We start from the raw sequence: 24,788 nt of genomic DNA on the forward strand, positions 1-24,788 counted from the left end.
CCCTCATTTCCAACCCTTTAATCCTCAAAACACTGTAAACCCATGCAACACCAAAAAAACAACCTCGTCAATTCTCACCCACGTCAGATTCACCACCCTTCTCAAAAATTGACCTTACCACTCCCCAAAAAACCTTCTCTCTCCTGAAAAAATATCCCCCCACCCCATACAGCTCCCCCTATCATCCCTCCCACCTCAAAACTCTCTTTTAGAGAAAACCCTAACCCCATTCCCTTCCAGTCTTTACACTTGGAAGAAGGTGAAATTATTGATCAACCCCTCCACCTAAATACTCCACCTGAAACTTTCATCGAACCCCAACCCAAAACACCTGCAATCACCCCAACTATCTCTATTTCACCAGTGGCACCACCATCCCTCTCCTCCAAACACCCCGACCAAATCTTCTTAAATAATGAGGTGACTAACACATTTGCTATTGGAGATTGTGTTGGCGTCCACCTTGCAGGCTTCGAACAACAGGTGGAAGAACAAATCATCCTAGACCGTGCTCAAAACCAAGCTCAATGAATTTCCTCTCTTTAAACATCCGTGGCACCAAAGTAAGTGGAAAGGCTAGCTGGGTCCAAAAACTCAATTTGGATCATCGCATCAACTTCCTGTGTATCCAAGAAACCCACTGTCTGGACGAGACTTGCCTCAACCCTAGAAGCTTGTGGGGCAACCAAAGATTTCAATTCGAGTTCTCCCCCTCCACTGGCAGGGAGGGTCGATCTGGGGGCATCACAAGCATCTGGGATCCATTCTTTTTTTCTCTATCAAACCTAATAAAAACAACACATTACCTCATCACCTCTGGCCTCATTAATGGTGTCGACTCCCCCTGCAATATCTTGAACCTTTATGCTCCCCAAGACCAGCATGCAAAACAACTTGTATGGGATGAAATCACCTCTCACCTGTCAAACACTCAGGGACTCTGGATCCTTCTTGGGGACTTCAATGAAGTTCGGGAACCCTGCGAAAGGAAAAATTCTGTTTTCAATGCCACATCTTCCCAGGTTTTTAACGATTTTATCCACCAATGTGAACTCATTGAGTATACAAAGAATGGACACCGTTTTACATATGTGGCAGACAATGGAATAAAAAAGAGTAGGATCAACAGGATCTTGGTGTCCCCATCTTTCATGAATACGTGGCCCACCGCTGCTCTCACAACCCTTCCCCGCTCCCTCTCCGATCACCGCCCTCTCATCCTATCCACATCAACCCTTGATTTTGGCCCTCCACCCTTCCGCTTCTTTAATTCTTGGCTATCTAAACCTGGAATAAACGAAATTATTATCAACACTCTCAACACTGGTCACTACTTCGGTCGGCTTGACCAGATTTTATCCGCCAAACTAAAAAACCTGAAAGCAATCCTGAAAACTTGGATTCGTTCCCAATCATCTCTTGAAAACGAAGAACAAACTGCCCTCACAAACCAGATGATTACCCTTGATAGTATTATTGACTTTTGGGAGTATACTGATGACGAACTTACACTTTGGACCGAAACAAAAGAGCAGCTCCAAGCCCTTGAGCACTCCAAAACCCTTGACCTCCACCAAAAGTCAAAGGCAAAATGGGTTAAGAGTGGGGACGAAAATACAGCCTATTTCCACAGCTTCATCAACAGCCGCCTCACAAAAAATCGTATTCAAGGACTTAACATTAATGGACACTGGTTCGTTGACCCTCCCTCAATACGCCAAGACGCCCTCGAATTTTTCACAGAAAAGTTCACTGAACCAATGCAAGTGAGGCCACAGATTGTATGCCAAGGGCTCAAAACCCTCTCTCCTGTTGATGCCAACCTCCTGACCGCACAATTTACTCTTGCTGAGATTACAAAGGCAGTTTGGGACTGTGGTAGCGACAAAGCACCAGGTCCCGATGGTTTCAATTTCGGCTTCATCAAACAGTACTAGGACGCCCTAAAAATGGATTTCTTGAACATCATGTTGGACTTCTATCATTCCGGTTCAATCAGTCACGGTTGTAGCTCCTCCCATATTGTTCTCATACCAAAAAACACCACTATGCAAACCTTAAATGATTATCGTCTGATCACTCTCATTGGATGTATGATGTGTAAAATCTAGTCTTAAATTTATAAACAAGAAATATCCTAGAACTGACTACTACACACTCTCGGGCAGTGGACCCGTTCGTATGCAATATAGTTTAAAGGTAAGTCCAGGATCGAACACGGGGACTGATAAAGAGCAAGTGAGTTTAATGTAGCTTTAAAAAGAGGTTTTGGATTTTAAGGACTCCCGTCACCTTGGATTTTGAAGAAGTTAGTTAGTTAACAAAATTAGTAATTTCGAAGAATTAAACGAAAAGAGATTTGATTTATATCAAGATTATTTAAAAGATCATCTACCTCGAATCCATGACACTACAAATTCAAGTTGCACCTAAATGAAGAATCAATTCAAATATGTTGATTAATAACCGAGAACTAAACAAAGACTCACCCCATACCCGTCAAGTTCGTTACTTTATTCAATTCCCTTAATTAACTAGTTCCATTACTAAGACCGGTACCCCGAGATGCCTTTCATAACTTTCCTAATCAACTAATTGTTTTGGTTATTTAGATAATAATTATGTCTATTGATTGTACCCAACCATTAACCCGTTAATTCTTATTAACTATTAATTACTTTCTACCGTACCCGTCACAGAAACAATTGCTTCTAACCAAGCAATCAAAATAACTTCTACACAACCTAAGTTACCACTGAGATCATGCAAAAACTATCCGCAATTAAGAGTTAAATAACAAAGAATTAATAAGCTAAGATTACGACACAACGTTAAATCAAATCAACTTGAATTCAAAAGATTATGCAACCATTATTCAATGTATCACTTCATGTCAGTGGATGACGAATTATTTAGCTACTCATAATCATAAACAAAGCACAAAGAGTAAAAATATAGAAGAACATATTGTACCAATGTGTAGAAAACAAGTAAACGCTAAGAAAATCGACAACCGAATGCCTTGAAGCTCATGAACAACCCTAAGACCTTGATGGACGAAAAAGCTGCTGAGAATAGCCCCAAAGAACCCTAAAATCGACTAGAGGTGATTGTATATCGAATGGGAGGGTTATGGTCTTGTATTTATAGTGAAAAATCAAAAACCCTTCAGCCGACCTCTTTTATGCGCCGCACATATCACCCATGCGCCGCACAAAACCAAGAGTTTCCAAGTTTCAGACTTTCCTTAGCCCGTTATGCGCCGCATAGCCCTTTTGTGCGCCGCACATGCACAATCGCCAAATTCCCTGTCCAATTTCTCACTTTTCTGTGCGCCGCATGCTTCATCTTGTGCGCCGCACAAGCCTCCAACTTTCGTAAAACTTGTATTTTCCAACTCGTCTTCACTCGTACTCGTCCAAGAATCATCCTAATGCATTTTTTATCCTTCTAAAAGCTATTTCCATCCCATGTACCTGTTCTAAGCCTGAAATCACTAACAATACCATCAAAGCATCGAATATACATATAATTTGCACATATTTAAGTTTAAAACGACTTATAAACGATATGGGAATATGCATATAAATGGGCATATCAATGTATCAAAAAGGTCATTTCAAAAACCCTAGCAAACCGCCTTAAACAAGTTATCTCAAAAATCATCTCCCCCACACAATTTGCCTTTCTTAGTGACCGAAACATCCTCGATGGTCCTTTAATGCTCAATGAGATCATCACTTGGCTGAAAAAATGCAAAAGAGAGGCCTTTTATCTTAAGATTGATTTCGAGAAAGCATTCGATACTGTAAGTTGGGATTTCCTCCTGTTCATCATGAAGCAAATGGATTTCCCTGACAGATGGATCTCCTGGATCAAAGGCATCCTATCTTCCACGCGATCCGTTGTCTTAATTAATGGATGCCCGACTTTAGAGTTTAACAGTAAACGCGGAATGCCCCAGGGTGATCCTCTTTCCCCTTTCCTCTTCATTATTGCCATGGAGGCCTTTTCAAATGTCATACAACGGGCCTCAAACCTGGGCCTAATCTCTAGCATAAAGCTCCTGAATTTCGGGACCTCCATCTCACACTTCCTTTACGCCGATGATGCCATCATCCTGGGATCCTGGTCATCCACATACATCTCTAATATCTCACGCATATTAAGATGTTTTTACTTGGCCTCTGGATTAAAAGTGAACCTTCACAAGTCAGTCTTCTACGGGCTAAACCTACCTGCAGACTCCATAGCCACCTCAACCAGAATACTCAACTGCATAAGCGGTCAATTCCCCATGACCTACTTGGGTTTAACCGTAGGTTCTAATATGAACCTAATGAGATCATGGTCTCCAGTAATTCGAATTTTTGAAGGCAGATTATCACAATGGAAAGCAAACACCCTGTCAATTGGTGGTCGAGTCACACTTATTCGCTCCGTGCTGGACAGTCTCCCAGCCTACTTCTTCTCGTTGTATAAGGCCCCGTATGTGTGCTCTCTAAACTCGAATCAATTCGCAAATCATTTTTTTGGGGAGGGTCAATTTCGTGTAAAAAAATCCCATGGGTAGCATGGGACCAGGTTATTGCTCCTATTTCTTCGGGCGGGTTGGGTTTGGGTAGTTTACAAGAGAAAAATCTATCTTTGCTTTCAAAATGGTGGTGGCGCTTCCGTAAGGACCCCAATTGTTTTTTGGGGCGTGTCATCAAATCCATACACTTCTCTAGGCGAAATTGTACACTTGTACCCTTCAAACCGGATTTGGTGGGAGTTTGGAAAACCATTGCAAATCTAAACTCCCACTTAATCCCTTTTAATGTTTGCTTGGAGAACCTGATTGTAGGTCACCCCGGCAATGGCACTCAAATTCGCTTCTGGCTTGACACTTGGATCGGAACTTGTCCATTATACAAGGTCTATCCTGAACTGTTCGCCCTCGAAAAGAACAAGAGTTGCTCAATCAGTGATCATTGCACCGGAGAAGGCCGCTTCTCAACCTGGGAATGGTTTTGGCATAAACCTCCAGCCTCCCCAATTGAACTACACCAGCTACAGTCCTTGTTGTCACAGGTTTTGCTCCTCAACCTCACAAACTTGGATGATAGATGGGAATGGAAATCCGACCCCTCTGGGCTCTTTACTGTCAAATCAATGCGACATCTGCTTCAAAATTCAGCCTGTGGCCCTCATAACTGGATGTTTCCCTAGAACCGCCTTGCTCAATTTAAGGTGAATATTCTATGTTGGAGACTACAATTAAACCGTATCCCCACAAAAGATAACCTGGCTAAACGGAACATCGCAATCGCCTCCCCCTCATGCGGTCTTTGCAGCAATCACAACGAGTCTGTGCAGCACCTCTTTCTCAATTGCTCTTTCGCGGATTCCCTCTGGCACTTCATCTTGACATGGTGTAAACTCCCATTGCAAAAACCATCTGACATCAGAGAATTATTCGAGTTTCATAAAAGACCCCATAACAACCCACAAACTGGCATACTCATAAACCTCATCATCTCGGGTTACTGCTGGCTTATTTGGAAGACAAGAAACAACCGCATCTTCTCGCACAAAACCCCATCTGTTTGATATGCCACCAAAAAACTCAAAACAATCACTTACATGTGGCTGTCCAACAGATCTTCTACCTGTGAAATCGATTGGATTAGATGGTCTAGCTTCAATGTCTAACTAATTTCTCCTGGTTAAACTTGCTCCGTGTTTTTCACCTATTGTATTTTTACTTTGTCTACACTTTACTATTGTTCTCTCTTGTATTTCTAGCACCTTGCTAGTTTTTCTTATCTAATAAAACTGAACGTTCAAAAAAAAAAAAAGAGAAACTTCTGTCAGTAATATGGAGAATTGTGGACCCTTACATGATGTTTAAGGGCGGTAACAACTGCCAGTAATAAAATCGACCACCACCTGGGCGTCACTCCCTCTTCTTCCGGCCATCATCCTCACCTGCTCCAGTGCTCCATCATCTCCTCATCTCAACACAAACTTCTGTCGTCTTTTTTCCTGTATTTATGTGATGCACAAACTTGAATTGGAAAAAATAGAGCAACTAAAGGAAACAGATAAATGCAAGTATTATTAACATTGAATCATAAGTGATATGATTGAAATTGTTTAGCAAAAAACTTATTGCTGAGAGAGAAAACAAGTAGAAAACAATACGGGATATGTATATGTATATACGCATGACATTTAGATAAAAGTTATGCAGCTAGATCTTGACAATTAAGGAGAATCCTATTTTTTATCCAAACCAAGTTCCAACTAGAGCAAGATTATCCATTATTCGTTATATAGAGAGAAATGTGATGATAATATACGAATAATAAATTTCATACTGTATCATCTTACTTGAATCACAGCACTGAATTGGGCGGAGCCACTAGCTGCATTTGCAATGTATGTGATGATGACTTACTTAACAAATGTTTGGAATCTAAGCATAACCCATGCTGCTGGCATCATTAATGTTTGGAATGGGATGACACCCGTGTTAGCTGTTATATTTGCATTCTTTGTTGATGAATTCGTCGGCGAGTTTAATATGCTTGTGCTCGCTAGCATTTCCTACAGTATTGTAAGTTTTTTATATGTCTAGTTGTCGTGTACAACCTTTTTTTAGATAGCATAAAAAAAATCCATGAAACTAAACATAAGTGTATGCAGGGATTAGGATTGTTGTCAATGTCAACACCGCCTGTTTTTGGCCCGTGTGGCGACTACAAGAAGGAATGTATTGGGCATTCACAAAAGGTCTTGTTTTATACTGCTTTACCATTGATAGCAGTCGGTATGGCTGGCCACTTGGTCTCTTTACAACCCTTTATATATTCACAATTAGAACTTGGATATGAGAAAAAACTCGAAGCTAAACGGGGGTCTCAAAAAGAACACGAAGCTAAACAAAGAATTAAAGAAGAACCCCAAGCTAAACAAGGGATTGAAGAAGAACCAGAAGCTAAACACGAGACTAAAGAAGAACACGAAGCTAAACAAGGGATTAAAGAAGAATCCGAAGCAAAACAGGGGATTAAAGAACCCGAAACTGAACAGGGGATTAAAGAAGAACCCGAAGCTAAACAGGGGATTAAAGAAGAACCCGAAGCTAAACAGGGGATTAAAGAAGAACCCGAAGCAAAACATGGGACTAAAGGAGAACCCGAAGGTAAAGAGGAGACAGAAGAAGAATCCGAACCTAAACAAGGGACAGAAGAAAAACCCAAAGCTAAACAGGGAACAGAAGAAAAGGCCAAAGCTAAAGAAGGACCCGAAGCTAAAAAGGGAACAGAAGAAGATGCCGAAGCTGACCAGGAATTGGAAGCGGCAGGTGATATGTGTTTTGACTTAATTCTGAAAATACCGGGTTTGATGATGGTATGGGTTGTGACAATAGTTGGAGCTGTTGCACTTCCATATATAAGACCATGGTCAATTCGGTTTGGTATCCCCGCCATATGTACTTTGGCGGCAACAATTTTGTTCTTGTCAGGATTCCGCAATTACGAACATAAAACTCCACCGGGAAGCCCTTTAAAAACCACCTTGACAGTTTTAGTGGCTGCTGCTCGTAATATATCTCGACCAAATCCTAGTTCTCAACAAGTTAACAATGAAGAAGAACATCATGTGACCAGCAGCCTCAGGTGATCTGATTCATATTGTTTTTAGTTATTTATCCCATTTATCTAAATAACGGACTATTTGAACAAACTATTCTTATTTGGGAGATTGCATGCTTACTTATAGCCAGCCCTTAGCTTAACTTAAGTTTTAAGATAAAACCTATCCACAATAGACTTTTGTCTGGCCATCTTACATGTAAACTGATTCTATTACGCTTTTGGGATGAAACACAGTTGCTTAAACAAGGCTGCTATTAAATTACCGGAAGAACAACAAACAGAAAAGTGGAAAGGATGTAGCATGCGTGATGTTGAAGACACAAAGGTTACTATACGTATCGTACCAATGTGGCTAACCTTCATTGTGATTGGTATCGTGCTTTCTATTGGAAACACTTACTTTCTGGAGCAAGCTAACCACATGGACCGTAAACTTGGAAAAATAAAGGTCTCAATTCCAATATTCCTTTTGATCTATAATTGCACAAGTTCAATATCTGCAGGCTTTTACAACACCTTGAGAAGGTTAGTGCCAAACAAGAAATACGCTCCACCGGTTGGGATTGCTACAGCTATGCTTTTCTCTGTATTGTGTTGCATTAGTGCTGCTAAAGTTGAAACCAGAAGACTAGATCGGATAAGAAATACAGGCTTACTAGACAAACCTAATGAGAGGATCCCAATGAGTATATTTGCGCTCCTTCCACAGTTTATGCTTCTTGCAGCTGTTGACGGGATTGGTACTGTTAGCATGCAACGTTTCTTCAAGTACCAATCCGCTGAAAACATGCGTAACTATTTGGCTTATCTCACGAAGGCTGTGCTGGGATTAGGAAGCATGGCTAGTGTTTTGTCAGTCTATATTGTGGGGAATGTGAGCGAGAGAAACCAAAAGCCAAATTGGTTTCAGTTTTCATTAAATAGGAGCCGTCTAGATCGATATTATTGGGTGCTAGCTGTGCTAAGTGCGGCCAATCTACTGGTTTATATCATCGTTGCTCTTTTTTATACATATAAGGAGTCGCCAGATGCAGTTCAAAGAAAGATAAAGAAATCACCAGAGGAAGTAGATGAAGATGATGAAGAATATGAAGCTGGTGGCCAAATGGATGAGGGTTTTCAGGACGATGCACGTTGCTGTCGCTGTTAAGATTTGATGTTAAATTGGGAAATGATCGAAACTATTTTGCAATTATGTGTATTTAAGACATTTGTGCGTGCTGCTTGCCTCATAACATTGAAGTTCTTTGTACAACTGATTTTTTTCATTGTTGTGTGTATTGCTTGTGTAACGTAATAGTTTTTATTCATTGTATATGGTATTTTATGAATAAAAGTTTGTTTGTTTTTGCGTTTGAACTGGTCCAGTCGATTGGGTCGGATCCAGCTGAATGCTTTTGGTTGTAAATGTTTGGTTTTAATGCATGGGTTTTCAGATCATTAATCGAGATCCTGTTGCTTCAGCTTAGAAAGGCAAAGTATGACCATTGTATTGCATTTACAGCCTTTGTATGACCAATACGAGGCGTGGACATCCTCTCAGCCAGTGTGTTCGTCTGTTCGCGCGATTCCTCAACGATGACGAATGTCTTTCCATACGTATGAATCTGAGATGCTTCCATAATCTGAAAATTAAAAATATGAAAAAAAATATAAAAAAAAAAAAAATCATGAATGGCCTCTTTAAAACACTTTATTTCAGATCACGATAGATAACCACATATATAAGCACATTAAGGAAGACTATATGAACTGGATTTCTCCTTGTTCAACATAGATTGTTCTATAAGGCTCTACATAGTTCCTAAGTGGTCGGTCCAGACGTTATCATAAAAAACACATGGAAATAATCAAATTGTTGAATTGCATTGTATGCATTTTATCGAAAATGGACAAGAAAGACTATATAAAGGGGGACACTTTATTGCTTGGATAGCCAAAACAAATGTAGCAAAAAATTTGTTATTATTTTCTAAGTCTTCATGCTAAAAGAAGTGTCATTCTTATCAACAAAGTATTCACACACACCGAATATTATTTTATATGTATAAGAAAAACAGTACTCCGAATATTATTTTCTAAGTCTTCATGCCTAAACGAAGACATATTCGTTCTCACGGATATTCAGGTTTTGCCCGCTTGAGGGACGGAGGTTCGTGTTTTTCTTTTTCTTCAATTCATATTTGTCCGCAGTAGTGGAATATGCATTGCAGAGTACGTAAATCCATAGGGGATTCAAATTAAAGCTCCATAAAACATTAGAAACCGGGTCTGAGCATGTATATAAAGGCCATCGGAAAAACGTCTTTACGAGTTTTTTTTTTTCCTAAGTGGGAACGCTAACCGATCCTCACGACCCACCCCATAGTACAATACGTGGAAGACGGTGCTTAGAAACCCCCTCCCTCGAAAAGAGAGGGTCTGACTAAGCATAAAAGCAGAGGTCAGCAGTTCAAATCTCGGCCTCAGGGGTATTTAAGTTTTAAACAAATTTTAATAAATCTACCACTTTCAAATATTCATGGATTACCTACTTCTACAGTTATATGTAAAATCTATAAATATCAATGCTACATTTATCAATTATCATCTACCTAACACAGATATTTAGTTAATTCTTATCAATCAAACTTAGAGGTATTTAAGTTTAGAATAAATAAATGATACAAGAGAATTTTTATAAAAGTAAATAACATGATATATATATATATATATAATATAAATATAAAAATACATATAAATACTTACAACGGTGAATGTGGTGAATGAGGTCACACCGGAGAGACCGTTAATCAGTGTGGTACGGATACAAAGGTGAAAGGAAGATATTATTATTACATTATTTTAAATAATAAAATAAAATAAAAAAGCCCAGCTGAAAATTATTCGGGGCTAATGGGTTGCACAAGTGGACAGAAGTTTGAGTTGGGCTTTGATCTACTAACCTTTTTTATTTTTAGTGAATCTAATCTAATCTTCTTATATCTATATATAAAAAATGGGGAAATGATAAATTCTACTAAAAATTAGTTTAATAATTCTCTAAAAAATATAAAATAAATCAAGACAAATATAATCAACTCATTATCTCTCTTTATCTCATTTTTTAATTCAACCAAGTGTCATGATCATACAATTAGAAAGATTTTTAGGAGGATTGATTAGAAAATTTAATCATTTTCCATAAAAATAATCGCTAATAAAGTTTAGGGTTTTGCTAAACAAAGTTCTAAGGGCTTTCATTAAGATGCATTAAATAGTTGTACAATTACCATAAAAACCAGGGGGTGGACATTTGATATGGAAACGTACAACCTTTTTATGCACGTTAAGTGAAGCCCTGAGGGCTTCATTTAGCATTTTCCTAAAGTTTATGGGAAATGATAAATCTTACGAACCAAATAGTCTAATAATCCTCCTAATCATGAGATGATGACACGTGAAAAAATCAGGGGGTAAGATTAGAATAGAGAATTAGTGAATACCACATGTCACATTCTTAATGTTTTAAAAGGATTATTAGGCTATTTGGTTAGTACGATTTATCATTTTCCAAAGTTTATAACTATATCATTTATTTGATGACGCCGATCGTCCCTAGCCTGGCCCAATTGATTAAGTGAGGTAACACACTTTATTTTTGGTGAATGGTTTTAACTTTTAAGTATAAACTTGGACACTGATGAGTAATATTTGAAGTATTGTAATAGTATAGAGTAGAATCCAGTCGTTCAAATACAAACCAAACATGCAAAGATCTCTTTCGAATGAGGTTAGTTTTTGATGTGATAGTTTATCTTTTTTCTATAAATCCTTATAAAGGTATTGAAATTAAGATTAAACATTTTTTTTCATTTCCATACTACCCTTCACATTTACTTTATATTTTACTCACCCTATTCCTAACTACCGAAATTACCTTACAAATAAATTAAATCCACAAAAATAAATTGATCTTTGATTTTAATTTAATTACCATTGATCTTTTTATATGGTTTTAAAACAATCGACAGAATCCCATAATCTATATTTTTGACACATTATGTAACAAATGTGTTCATCCACAAAATTAGTTATAAAATTTTACCGCAACGCGCGAGTACTATGCTCGTTTACTACAAGCTTTAGCCTACTACGTTCGAGTTTTATTCCAATTTAACTAGAAATTATTTTACTCTTCATTTGTCTTTTAGTTGAACAACATACTTGTTTTATTTGACCAATCGGTGCATGTGCGCTTTAATTTTAAAGTAGATATTAATGCAAAAAAATTATTAGTTGTTAGTAGTTAGTTATCTTCAAATTAGTAATTGAGTGTCAATATCGGGGTTAAGCTTGAGACTTAAGAAAAGCAAATCTTCCATCTCTCTTCTATGATAAAGATTGAGGAATACATTACAAATTTACAATGCTTTTTTTTTTTAATCAGAATCAATCTTACTAAACCCTACGAGTTTATTGTTTCAATTATGCATGTGCGTATATTGTCCTTGGCACAAATATGCCTTTGTATGTATACTCTACTTGATTTGTTTTTCTAGACTAGATATTGGCCATGATAATATTTTGTACATATTCTTATCTCACTTTACCACTTGATTCAATTAATGTGCACAAGATTTATAAAATAGTGAGTCAATTAATTCACATGGACTTGGTATTTTCCAACATGGGAATCAATCAGAAAGCGATTATTAACAACCATTGACTCAATTAAAGTTAATTGGTTTTGATTAAAAATTAATCCATAACACATGCACCATAACAGCAAATCTTAACGGATTAGTAATCATTATATTCGAATAAACTTGAATATGTATTAAAGCTTCTTCATTAACAATTACGAGTAATTATTTAAATATTACGCTTGACCTCGAATCCTATGCACTTTTCCACTATTGAATGTAAGTTACACAAATCGTCCATGTGGTTTCTTGCATTTTTAGTTTTCATACATCTGACTATTTAATTACAATATATATCCTCGTTGTTTCCATTTATCCCAATTATGTCTTTTTGGCTAACTCGATTTGTCTGTCTATCTTCTAAAAGGGTCGACGACGGGTGGCGATGTGATAGTGGCGTGACGAGTTGTATATATTGATGTAAATGTAACTGTTTTAAAGATGACAGTGAAAATATTAATAAGTACAAGGGCTTAAAGTGTAATTAAATTAGTAATATAAGAGTCGCAAGTGTAAATTAATTAACTAAAGATAAATTGAGAAATATCTGATAACTATTGTTCTAGTTGGTGTTTATTAAGGGGATTGTGGTATTTACAAACTAACTTTTTTGTAACTTTATAAAATATGGGGGAGAGGGGCTAGTCTTTAACTTTGAGAAAAAATCATCATGGTTCGAGTCTTACTTTGTACATTTGTAGGGATGGAATATTGAGAAGGGGGGGGGGGTTCAAAAATTCTGATTCCGTCTCAGACATATGTATAATTTAGCAGTAGCAGTAGATTAGTTTGTCGAGTTGAAAAAATAAATAAAAAGACATTTTTAAAATTTTTTAATATAACCCACCACCCCACCCCCGGCCCCTCCCAAATTATAAGTAATATAAATAACTTTATTTTATTAAGTTTCAGTTCACTTCGAAACTTACTCAACTAATCTGACTTATTTTTATAAAAAAGTCTAGACATGACACTAAAATACTATGGAAGTCTCATTCAACTTTTAGTATCCTTCTCCCCCACTTCTTCAACTATTCATCAGTTTCTCTATCTCACATACACCCCAAGAACATCCCCCTCCATATAACTCTCACTTCTTTCACTATTCATCCATTATTTTATTATTTTATTTTTCTTTTTTCACAAAATTAAACAAACATATTTTATTATAATTAAAACACATTTTATTATTAAAAAAACACATTACAGTACTTAAAAGAAACATAAAACACATTACAATTATTAAAAATAAAATATTAAACACATTAACCTACAAACTAATCCTAGATATCCTTAAAATACGACCCGTACTTATCCATAAGGTTTTTACGCGAAGTCTTGATCATCTCCAACTCGTCCTCTTCTATACCAGTGGGAATTGGCTGATGCATAAGCTTAAGCGCCTCCCTGGCCTGCTTTCGGAAGCGATGATCCTCTCTTTTCTTCCTTTGCTCCTCTACTTTCATCATATCCTCATCATTTTTTCTTATCTGCTTTTTTTGCAGCAAGAGCATTTGATCAAGCTTTCTCAACGCCATTTCTGACTCACTCGAACCACCACGGCTAGAAGTCGCATCTGAACCACTTGACAATTTCCAACTAACATTTCGACCCGGTGGTCTCCGAATTGAGTCGTTTCCAAACAACCGGTCCATCGCCACATACGGGTCCACACTTGCCTGTCCCAAATCGACATAATCACCCAAAATCGACATAATCAGCTACGCCTTGTTTGGCAACACTATGGTCTTTCCAAAAGGCGGGACAATCTTTCAGCACATCGTAACACGCCTCATATTGAAATCGAGTCGAACCATGAGTCCTTACAAACAGCTCATGAGTGGTATTGTATACATGTCTCTCATTTGCACCGCTCTGTCGTCCCTGCTCTTGTAGCTTTTTCAAGATTGCTCCAAACTTCTTACAAGTACTCTTGATCTTGTTCCATTTCCCATGTAGCTGACTTTTGTTGCGCTCCCCCGCTGGCCGATTCTCATTGAACCATTCGATCACTTTAGTCCAAAACATTGTCTCATCTTGGCTAATCCCCACATCCGAGTCCTATGAAGCATGTGTCCACGCCTTAGACAACAAAATCGCCTCCTGAATTGACCACTTCACCTTCTCCGCTACAGCAACCCCTTTTTTTTGTTAATTGCCTTTGTGGTGCAGGAACTTCTTCGACTTCTTCCTCTGCAAATGCAACACTTGTTCGTGCCAGTTGAGAAGAAGTCTCACCTATTGGCCTCTGGTAGGGTTGATTCACAGCTTGAAATTGCTGAAATTGTTGCATTAACATGAATTGTTGAAACTGTTCATCAAACACGGGCAAATTCAACAAATGCGAAAATGATTGGTTTATCGCACCTGAGCTGCTAGATCTTCCCATCATATTAGAAAATGAGATGGACGAGGGAGATCCCATTGGAAGAGATCCCTCTCAAAAGCAACGCGTCAAAATCTTGATCGATAGTGTTTTGGTATTAGTTTTGGTTTTTGTTCATTCTCCTATGCATTTTGATATATGAAATGTTAAGAGAATATAGTTTTTGAATTAGAAATTAAAAAATGAAAGTGAAATGTAAGGAAATGGTGGTGAAATGTGAATAAAAGGGTGGTGTTTAAATAGTAGGGCGGAAAAAAGAGTTTGGGGGGGGGGGGGTGGTGCATTCAAATGCAACGGCCGGATTTCAAATTTTTTTTTTTTTTTTAATTTGCAACGTTCAAACATCAAATCAGGCCCCCCATGCTTCTTGTTCACCGCGTCTAAGAATGGGAGAAAGGTACGGACGCCGGCTTAAACGTCGGTCGTGCTTATAGCGTCTGGGCTAAGTCCGGTGTCGGACGTGGCTTGAACTTTTTATAAAGATAGGTCTTAGGTTATCATCATGGTATTTCTATAGGAAAAAGTGTTTTGATTGTCTTTTCTTTCAAGTATACACATGTATATGGTACATGCCTACATGGTACACCATCCACAAATCCGCCCCTAGTGGCCTAGTTTGAGATTGTATGACAAAGTTTGCGGCGGTTCTCATCGTTTAAGTGATGCCATTGACACAACTACGTCATTTTTATGGTTTTCATTGTCTTTTAACTAATACCTAAAGGACTAATTTTGTGAGGGTCCACATCCCATTCGAACCTGTAGTTTTTTATTTTTATTTTTAAGTAATTAAAAGTGTAATTTAAAAAAATGATAATAACAGTATTATAGGTTGTTATTAATAGGTTATTACACGCATAAGAATTAACACTTAATACATTAAAACCACCCACTAAATCTCTACATAACAAGGTATAAATTTTAATGTACCCTTAATAAGTTATAATCATTAACAAAACTTAAAAAAAGAAAAAATCAACGGGGTGCCGTTGAGAAATAAATGTTATTAGTCCGTGATGTTAAAATTACAAAACTTAATTAGTTTATTGATTTCTCCAAGTGTTTTCTTTTCTCTTATTTTTTAAGTTTCCAAACCACTAAACATATTATTTAAGAAAAAGTTTGACTTCACAATTGATTAGACATAAGATACCTAAATAAGATAAGATTGGTTGAGTATATATATACGTATATAAGTAGCATAAAACCAAAAAAACATATATTAAAATGAATAGTTGTAGACTTGTAGCTAGTTAAAAAAAAATGAGTAGTTAAATTAAGTTTCACGACAAAGCATGCAAAGAAAACATATATTCAATCCGATACATGCATATAAAGCAATATAATGAAAGGGAGCATCTTCGTGCAAGGTGAGCCGGCGATGAAGTGGGGTCAGCTTTGATGGACCGCGTGCTACGTTTAGTTGCATTGATGGCTCGCGTGGCTGGCCGCCAAAGACCTATTTCCCATTTCATATTACTCCTTCGAAAGTAATCGACAATCGTGATTCATGCAAGAGTTATTTAATTTTCATTACAATGTGTTTGGGTAAATTTTCCCCTTTAAATCTCAGAGTAATAGCACTTCATATTAAAGGGTTTAAACATTAAACTAGAGATCTATTTGGTCAGGGGCTTTTGAGTGTGATGTCTGTTAAAATAACATAAGTTGGACCTTCCTATATTCACAAATAATTCACACCTAAAAAGAATGGTAGTTGTACTTCCCATTATAGCTCAGCGGTTGAGCACCACATTTACATGTTGGCTGGAGGTCTCAAGTTCGAGACATGGGAAGGACCTTTGAGGGAATTTCACAATAAAATTTTCCAGTGAAGCATGTTTGAGTCCTGCAGAAGGGGTAGGGTTTTATCCAAATTAATTATCGTGCCTTCGGGCGGTTTAGTTGAGAGTTTCTCCTCCTACTAGGTATTGAGGTTGAATGGCTCTCTAGCACGGATCCGGTTAAGACAATGTAAGCTAGATCCCCTTATACGAGCAAATGATCCACACCTTCCAAATTTAGAAGTGTTATTTAAAAAAACCATTGTGCATTGTGTAGTTTGCTAGATAAATGTTATTTAAAACAACTTGTTTTAAACCCGGTTTTCATATGTTATTATTTATAAAAGCGTGTTTTTTTCCCTTGGACATCTTTATATACATAGAAATTACCCATTTTTTTTTCTTTTTTTCTTTTTGTTAAAAATCATTATTTATTTATTTATTTATTTTTAAACCGTCCGATCAATAATAATTTTTCTAAAACCTAATTTATTATGTGGTCTATTTAGATTTTTAAGTATAGCTTCCTCAAGTAGTCAAGTTATCCCAACACTTTCATGGTACTAAAATAATTAAGCTAATAACTTGGTAATAGACTACTGGTATATCCGTTGCCAGTTTTAGAGATAAGACACGTACTATCTATTATCTATTACTTCTATTACTCCTTTATAATGATTATTTATCCCATTATTTTAGGAGAGGGTTAGAAAATAGTTAGATGAGAAATTACTAGATTGCCCTTAATAAACAACCCTTAAGGAAAGAGTTATTAGATATTACCAAAATTACTCTTAATGAATTAATTTACACTTTAAACTTTTATCTTCAAAAATATCACTACTATCACCATGCATTGTACCAACTTACACGGTTAGACCACTCGACACCAATTATCGATGTCATCGATCACCACCCGTCACCGACACCACTAAACCAACGCCGCCGTCACCGCCGCCGCATTGCGCGGGTACAATGATAGTAAGAATTAAAGTACAAGAAGTTCATTTAATATAAAGTAGAGTAAATTAGAGAAAGGACCATCCATTAAGTCGATCTGTCTGATTTTTGCAATATTCATCCAATTTTAGATAATTCATTTTCGTAAAATGAGGTTCAATTAGAAAAAATTCATCAGTAGTTAAATTAACTAAAAATAGAAATGTATGTTTAATAAGGTTGAGCGTGACACTCGTATTACTACTCTAAAAAATAATCAAAATATGGTGAAGGTCCCTGTCTGAGTTCCATATGAACTTGTGCTACTGTAATATTTTTGGTATGAGTCCTAGAGAGTAGAAACCATCAAATATAGACGTTAAGAACGTGCCATATGTATTCGTCCACGACTAGTCTTTGGACTCATCCTCCCTTGTACACCACGGGGTTAGACTAGTCCTTGGACTCGTCCCTTCCCATTCATCTCTCCAAAGATGAGTGAATTAACCTTTTTAAATTTTTTTTTTTTTTTTTTGTGTATAATTAAATAAAAGATTGGTCCAAGACTAGTTCTGGGTATAACTATAAGGTTGGATTTATGACGATTAATCCTTGGATAGTTTTTTGCTAATGTTTTGTTGATTAGGATTAGTCCTCGTGGGAATGAGTATTGGCATAAGGCAGCCCCTAATACCATGATCGGGATCGGAACTTGGGAAATTTTGGTCATCCATATATGCGGGTATATAGAAAGGGAAGTAATATTGGTACCATTTATTTTGATAAACGTACCACATTTATGCATTAGCGACTTGTACAGTTAGCTATACAATGTACATTGTGGTACATTAATCAAAAATAATGGTACGAATATCACTTCCTTATCCAAGAATTATCAAATATTATGGAATACTATATCACGACTGTCGGACCAATGTACTAGAGGGAGGGAAGGAGGGGGAGGGAGGCTAACGACTTATGTAGCCGAGTAATATAAGTTTGATAGATTTTGATCATGGCCAATATAGAAAGAAAGAGCCCAATTTCATAAAAAATAAAAGTATCTAATGATAGAAAAATGAATTTTAAAGCCTATTAATCTAAATGAGATATGTCACTCGGACGTTGTCTCGGGAGACCTTATATTTATTTTGTTTTGTACGATATAAAATTTATAACATGTTTTCAGGATACATTCTATAGTTTAAAATACTGAGTTGACATTGATTTTGTAATAAAGAAGCTATTACATTATAAAGAAGTTTTCAAAAAGCCTACACATAGTGAAAAGTATGGATGATTAAGTGTTTATTGACAACTTTGCTTCAAAATATGCAAAGAAAGAGCCGCATAATTTGTTTCAGTATACATGTTCTTGTTTTGTTGTCGTGCAAGCCCAAATTTTTTTTTTTCGTACATTTTCGTGAATGATGCCCACTTTTATGTTTAGTTCTTATAGTCTAAATAGTATGTAAATGTTTGGAAAATAACAATTTTAGTTCTTCAACCTCTGTATATGTTAATTGGTGTGTTCTTGAATCATAACCGGTGTGTTGAGTGACAATCTCAACATGACTTTGTTATAATGTTAAAAAAAAAAATGTGAGCCCCTTCCAATTTAAAATCCTAGTTCCGCATCTGGAAGCAATCCAACCTGTGGAGACAGAGGTTATAAATTTGATTCTCATCCGAAGCAAAAAGTTGAAGAGATACTACTTAAGTAAAAAATTGAAGCAATCTTTCTATTTTGGTATAGATAAAATTTATGTATATTTTAACCTCTCTATACATTATCGAGGTAATATTGAGAAATTTTTTTTTCTTTCATTGTTTTCATTTTTAGTTTAGTAGAGCATGTCAATGGTCAAATCTTGTAAAACGAAAGGAAAGAAAAAACGAAAAAAAAATGATATTCCAAAATCTTAATAATGAATCATAACATTTTTAAATTAAATATATAAATACACACACTATACACACTTGTGACTTGTGAAGTGTAAATGCTACTTCTACTACAGAAAGTCCCTCCTTCCCACACTACTTTTCTTGCACTTCTCTCTCCATAAAAAATTTATGGTTATTTAACACCTTTCTCAGAGTGTGTCTCCTTCTGTTCCCACCGCCGCTGCCACTACTCCTCGCCGCCTTTCCTGCTTCCTGCAGAATTTTTGGAAAAAGTATCATCATACCCATTTAAGTTTTTGTGCATTATCTTTTAGCGGCTACTTTTGCCATTATTATTCTGTACTCACCACACAACAACACTCCCCTGTCTCTATATACATACATACATATACATACACACAACATCTTTTGAGATCTTGGTAAATACAAATTATTCTTAAACTTTGTTTGTATGTATTTGGATCTTAGAATATTTGTTTGTTTTTTTTCTTCATAATCTTGATATATATATTTTTTTCTATTGACAATTTGATGTAGGTATTTTGAATATAAAATATATATACAAAAAATGTCGGGTGAGAAACAAGTAGAGGAATCAATAGTGTCATCAAATTTGCATGAAAATGGAGAAAATGGAGGAGAAGAAAAAGAAGATCATTCTTTCAGTATGGCAAATTTGTTGTGGCATGGAGGCTCTGCTTGGGATGCTTGGTTTAGTTGTTCTTCAAATCAAGTAAACATTCCAACAAACAATTTCTATCTTTTTTTTTTTTTATGTTGTTAAATAATTTCTTTAATCTCTAACCATTTAAAGAAAAAAAACAATTTCTGATTTCTATCTTTTTTTTTCTGGGCATTGGGCTTATGTTATGTTTGCACCATTAAAAGATTAAAAACAATTTGGGCTTTTATGATTTTGAATCTAAATCATAGATTTTGTTTTTGTTTTTTTCTTTTTTATAAATAGTGTAGACTGAAAGTATATATGTTTGTATATGTTATATAGGTGGCACAAGTGTTGTTAACACTTCCATATTCTTTCTCTCAATTGGGAATGGCATCAGGGATTGTATTTCAGATCTTCTATGGGTTTCTTGGCAGCTGGACTGCTTATCTTATAAGTGTACTTTATATTGAGTATAGAAGTAGAAAAGAAAAGGAAAATGTAAATTTCAAAAACCATGTCATACAGGTTTGTTACTTCTTTGACTTTTACTATATGACTTTGTTTTTTGAATAAATTAATCAAGATTAATATAAAATTAATGAATTGTTTTTGTTTATTTGTTATGTAATTTGTAGTGGTTTGAAGTTCTTGATGGATTATTGGGTCCATATTGGAAAGCAATAGGACTGGCTTTCAATTGCACTTTTCTTCTCTTTGGCTCTGTTATACAACTTATAGCTTGCGCAAGGTATGTCTTTCTTGTATAACTGATATCAATCAAATAATTTTGCTTTTTTTGTTTTGTTTTTAGGACATAAGAACATGGTATTTTGGATTTTTGGTATGATTTTTTTATTATCTTATTTTGTTTTCTTTTTGACTAAACTGGATCAAATATGAACATATGATGTCTTTGTTTTCTTAATTTGTCGGTGCTTCTTAAAATTAGAAAGTTTACATAGTATATATTTGATCTAAAATTTAAAAAGATTAATCTAAAATTTTAGATAGTATGTATGCCATATATAAAGTTGAAATGTAAAATCGGTTATGTTAATTATTTTATGGTATTTACAATGGCAGTAACATTTACTATATAAATGACAATTTGGACAAGAGGACATGGACATACATATTTGGAGCATGTTGTGCAACAACTGTCTTCATCCCTTCATTCCATAACTATAGAATTTGGTCATTTCTTGGTCTTTTTATGACTACTTACACTGCTTGGTACATGGCTATTGCTGCTTTAACTCATGGCCAGGTGCATTTCTAAATTTCTCTCTCATTGTACAATAATTGATTTATTTGGAAAGAAAAGAAATATGGAATATGTATCTCATTTCTTATTTTGATGTTTTGTTGAATTTAGGTTGATGGGGTAGTACATTCTGGTCCAACGAAGTTGGTGTTGTATTTTACCGGAGCTACCAACATCTTGTACACTTTCGGTGGACATGCCGTCACTGTGTAAGTATAACGTTTTGGGTTCAAATCTAATTTTTATGTTTACCTCCCCCATCTTTGGCTGTAAGACCGGTCGATGATGGCGACCCATGGTTGGTTACCATTTTTAATGCATGATGTACATTATCAATGCATTGTTGTGCTGGCAAAACATTAGTAGCTTATTTTATTACACAATGTTTTTTTATAAGAGAAAAAGGTACACAATGAAAAATCATTCTTGGTGTTGTGAACTTATAATTCCTATTTTCTCAATCCCAACAATTATCTTTTTGTTTATGATTGTATCAATATATATGTCTACAAATAACGTCTATAAAGTATTCTTTTGTACAAGATTGAGATTTGTAAAAGCAAAATAGACTTTTGACTATTTGAAATTGTAATTGTAAATGACTTTACATTCCTAAAGTTGTGTGCATCTAATGACTAATCAATTGGACACTTACCAGAATATTTTCTTCTTTATGGGAAAGTAGTGTGAAAGAATACCCTTTCTTCTTCTAGTGTTTTCAATATTTAAATTAATTTTTAATTTTTATTTAACAGAGAAATTATGCACGCTATGTGGAAACCCCGAAAGTTCAAGTATATTTACCTTCTTGCCACACTCTATGTTTTCACATTGACTCTCCCGTCGTCTGCTGCCGTTTACTGGGCTTTTGGCGATGAGTTGCTCAATCACTCCAACGCCTTCTCCCTCCTCCCAAAGACCCGATGGCGTGATGCAGCTGTTATTCTCATGCTGATTCATCAGGTCAAATTACTTGAAATTGCGTATATGCAAATATTTAAAATTGCTATAATCAGTTAAGCATCTATAATAAGCAATACCAATAGTCCCCTTATGACTACTAGTATGTTGGAAAATATATATTTTTTTGTAACAAAGTTTCAATACTAAATAGTAAATACACCTACAATTTAAAGAGTTACACTATAAAACCATAATGGACATTTTTACTTACATTTTTACTTGTTTGCGTGAACAGTTCATTACATTTGGATTTGCTTGCACGCCATTGTACTTTGTTTGGGAGAAGGTGATAGGGATGCACGACACAAAGAGCATGTGCTTACGTGCACTCGTAAGGCTGCCGGTGGTCATACCCATATGGTTCTTGGCTATAATCTTCCCTTTCTTTGGACCAATCAATTCTGCAGTTGGGGCACTCTTGGTTAGCTTCACAGTGTACATTATCCCTGCTCTTGCCCATATGCTTACCTACAGAACAGCTTCTGCTCGCAAGGTATAATTTCGAGTGATCCAAAATATTAACGCTTAACAGAAATGTTCTTTATTTGAGATTACTTCGTTTTTGGTCACTAGTCGTGAAAAACAAAAGCTTTACCAAAAATAAAAAATAAATTACATGCCAAGGATTGAACCCTGGACTTAACCCGAAGAGGCAAATGCCTCTACCAAATGGTCTAATCACACATTGGCCATTTTTTGGTAACTTTCCATAAAAGAAAAACATTATTTGGTTACTTTCTTTTAGTGGCATTGTCGTAATTATCTAAACTTTAGGAGTATACTTGTCAATTGGATGAAATGGACTCTCCTATTTATGTCTTGGATATGGATAGATAGGTAGCAAGTCCTTTTCATTTAGTTATATGGTGTACTAGGAGTCTTTGAATTATTTGTTACATTTTCTTCATTTTTTTAGTAGTGACAATTATATGGTCTGAATTTATTATTATTACAACTAAAACCAGTTGTGACCCATGAGAAGAGGTGACAACTAGAGTATCTTAATTGAGTCTTCTATATGTGGTCCTAAAAGCATATTCTACAAATTTGTGTATAACTCAATCATTTGATACTAAGCTATTGAAATGATAGCTTATTTGTGCTTTAGATATCAATATTGATTACATTTTGACTACAGAATGCTGCCGAGAAGCCTCCTCGTTTTCTTTCAAGTTGGACAGTAATGTATGTGATCAATGCGTTCGTCGTCATATGGGTTCTAGTGGTTGGATTTGGATTTGGTGGATGGGCTAGCATGACCAACTTTATACGTCAAGTTGATACTTTCGGTCTCTTTGCAAAGTGCTACCAATGCAAACCGGCAGTACCACCCCCCCCAAAGCATTGAGATGACTCCACTCAAAACCATCGGGTCGATTCACACTCTCTCCCACTCTGTATCTCTCTCGATCTCTCTCTATATTTTTGTATTATAGATGGGGAGCCTAAATTATTTTTCCCCTGCATTTGATGTGTCTTCTATATGTTTTCTTATTATCATATATCTAAAATGTAGATTACAATTAGTGTGAAGAATTGTGATGATTGAGCATTCAAAATATTGGCTAATTAAATACATGTTGCTTAGTTTTCTTATATTCTTTTTTGTTGGGTAGGCATATCTCATTATTACCTTGCCATGTTCCAAAAGTGTCCTTTTATCTAATAAAAAGGTGATATATATTATCAGGACAACAAAAAAGAAGAAATCAAAAGTGGGATACTGATGTTAAATACCCAACTAAAAGAAAAAGGACGTTACATTGTGTTGTAAAATGAGAATGATATGATTGATGGTATTGGCGGAACATGATCAATTTGTATGGAGTGAAGTTTGTCATATAGATAACATCTTTTATTTAATTTTGCATCTAAAATCTATACATCTATGATCTATATCTTTATATGTAGCTTGTGTTAATAAAACTAACAGATGACTTTTAAGATTTATCACATGGCAACCAATAATTAAATAAAACATCAAGTTATTGCCAGTTGCTGTGATGAATAATTTACAAGTCTATTTAATATCATTTCGATTATTCTATTTATAATAATAACTAAATTAGATATATATAAATATAACCAAGAGCGTAATTTTATATAATCAAATAAGGGTTTAATTGGGTTGATAGTTTAAGGTTTAGGGTTTACTTGTCGTGATTTCAGACGAATTAGTAAAAAATTTTTTTCCTCTTAAGTGGTATTGGGTGAGAAGGCTTTCTAACATGAGTTGTTTAGACACTCTCTGTACCCCTGAAAAAAAAAAAAGTAATATTTTTTCAAATTTATGCGAGTATGTATCTTTAGAAGAATTGTTTGATCGAATTACCTTAACACTACATTACCTTACCAATTAACAAGCAAAATTTGGTTTAAGTGATTAATACCGAGTCTAATCCTTACTCATTGCAAGGTTGGATGTTCTTTTTTACTTTACGCAGAACCAGATGCCTCTTTACCATTACGTTTACCATTACGTAAGGGTCAGATTGTCTACCTCTCAATCTCCTCTATATATACCGCCGAATTTACTTTACTTTATAACA

The 24,788-nt window shown here is 35.7% G+C and overlaps 3 protein-coding genes across 4 annotated transcripts; all 3 read left to right on the plus strand.

Moving 5' to 3' along the window:
• The first annotated feature begins 527 nt into the window (after window positions 1-527).
• LOC122591669 lies at window positions 528-1,937 on the plus strand. The gene has a single exon (XM_043763920.1). It carries the CDS (start codon window positions 528-530, stop codon window positions 1,935-1,937), a length of 1,410 nt encoding a protein of 469 aa, XP_043619855.1.
• Window positions 1,938-6,379: 4,442 nt separating this feature from the next.
• LOC122591670 (protein NRT1/ PTR FAMILY 5.5-like) lies at window positions 6,380-8,796 on the plus strand (the record flags this gene model as incomplete). Its single annotated transcript, XM_043763921.1, has 4 exons — window positions 6,380-6,601; window positions 6,691-6,987; window positions 7,369-7,667; window positions 7,881-8,796. Coding segments are annotated over 4 exons (1,734 nt in total), but the record flags the coding sequence as incomplete, so codon positions are not given.
• A 10,631-nt stretch (window positions 8,797-19,427) lies between these two features.
• On the plus strand, window positions 19,428-23,835 carry LOC122591308 (auxin transporter-like protein 2). 2 transcript variants are annotated; one of them, XM_043763561.1, is made up of 9 exons: window positions 19,428-19,764; window positions 19,883-20,078; window positions 20,352-20,537; window positions 20,648-20,760; window positions 21,096-21,279; window positions 21,388-21,485; window positions 22,032-22,239; window positions 22,475-22,732; window positions 23,378-23,835. In XM_043763561.1, the coding sequence occupies exons 2-9, from the start codon at window positions 19,914-19,916 to the stop codon at window positions 23,585-23,587; spliced, it is 1,422 nt and encodes a 473-aa protein (XP_043619496.1). In that variant the 5' UTR covers window positions 19,428-19,764; window positions 19,883-19,913; the 3' UTR covers window positions 23,588-23,835. The 2 variants fall into 2 exon arrangements, with proteins under 2 accessions (XP_043619496.1, XP_043619497.1); XM_043763562.1 differs by having other exon boundaries at window positions 19,428-19,617.
• The last annotated feature ends 953 nt before the right edge of the window (window positions 23,836-24,788 follow it).

Source organism: Erigeron canadensis, chromosome 3 (genome assembly GCF_010389155.1).
Source record: "Erigeron canadensis isolate Cc75 chromosome 3, C_canadensis_v1, whole genome shotgun sequence".
Classification (NCBI taxonomy): Eukaryota; Viridiplantae; Streptophyta; class Magnoliopsida; order Asterales; family Asteraceae; genus Erigeron; species Erigeron canadensis.

Bases quoted from the DNA above. Each gene is read 5' to 3' on its own strand.
- LOC122591669 (XM_043763920.1), top strand. From the start codon at position 528: ATGAATTTCCTCTCTTTAAACATCCGTGGCACCAAAGTAAGTGGAAAG.
- LOC122591308 (XM_043763561.1), top strand. From the start codon at position 19,914: ATGTCGGGTGAGAAACAAGTAGAGGAATCAATAGTGTCATCAAATTTG. The intron at 21,486-22,031 runs GTAAGTATAACG...TTTATTTAACAG, and splicing joins GGTGGACATGCCGTCACTGT to AGAAATTATGCACGCTATGT. The intron at 22,240-22,474 runs GTCAAATTACTT...TTGCGTGAACAG, and splicing joins TTCTCATGCTGATTCATCAG to TTCATTACATTTGGATTTGC.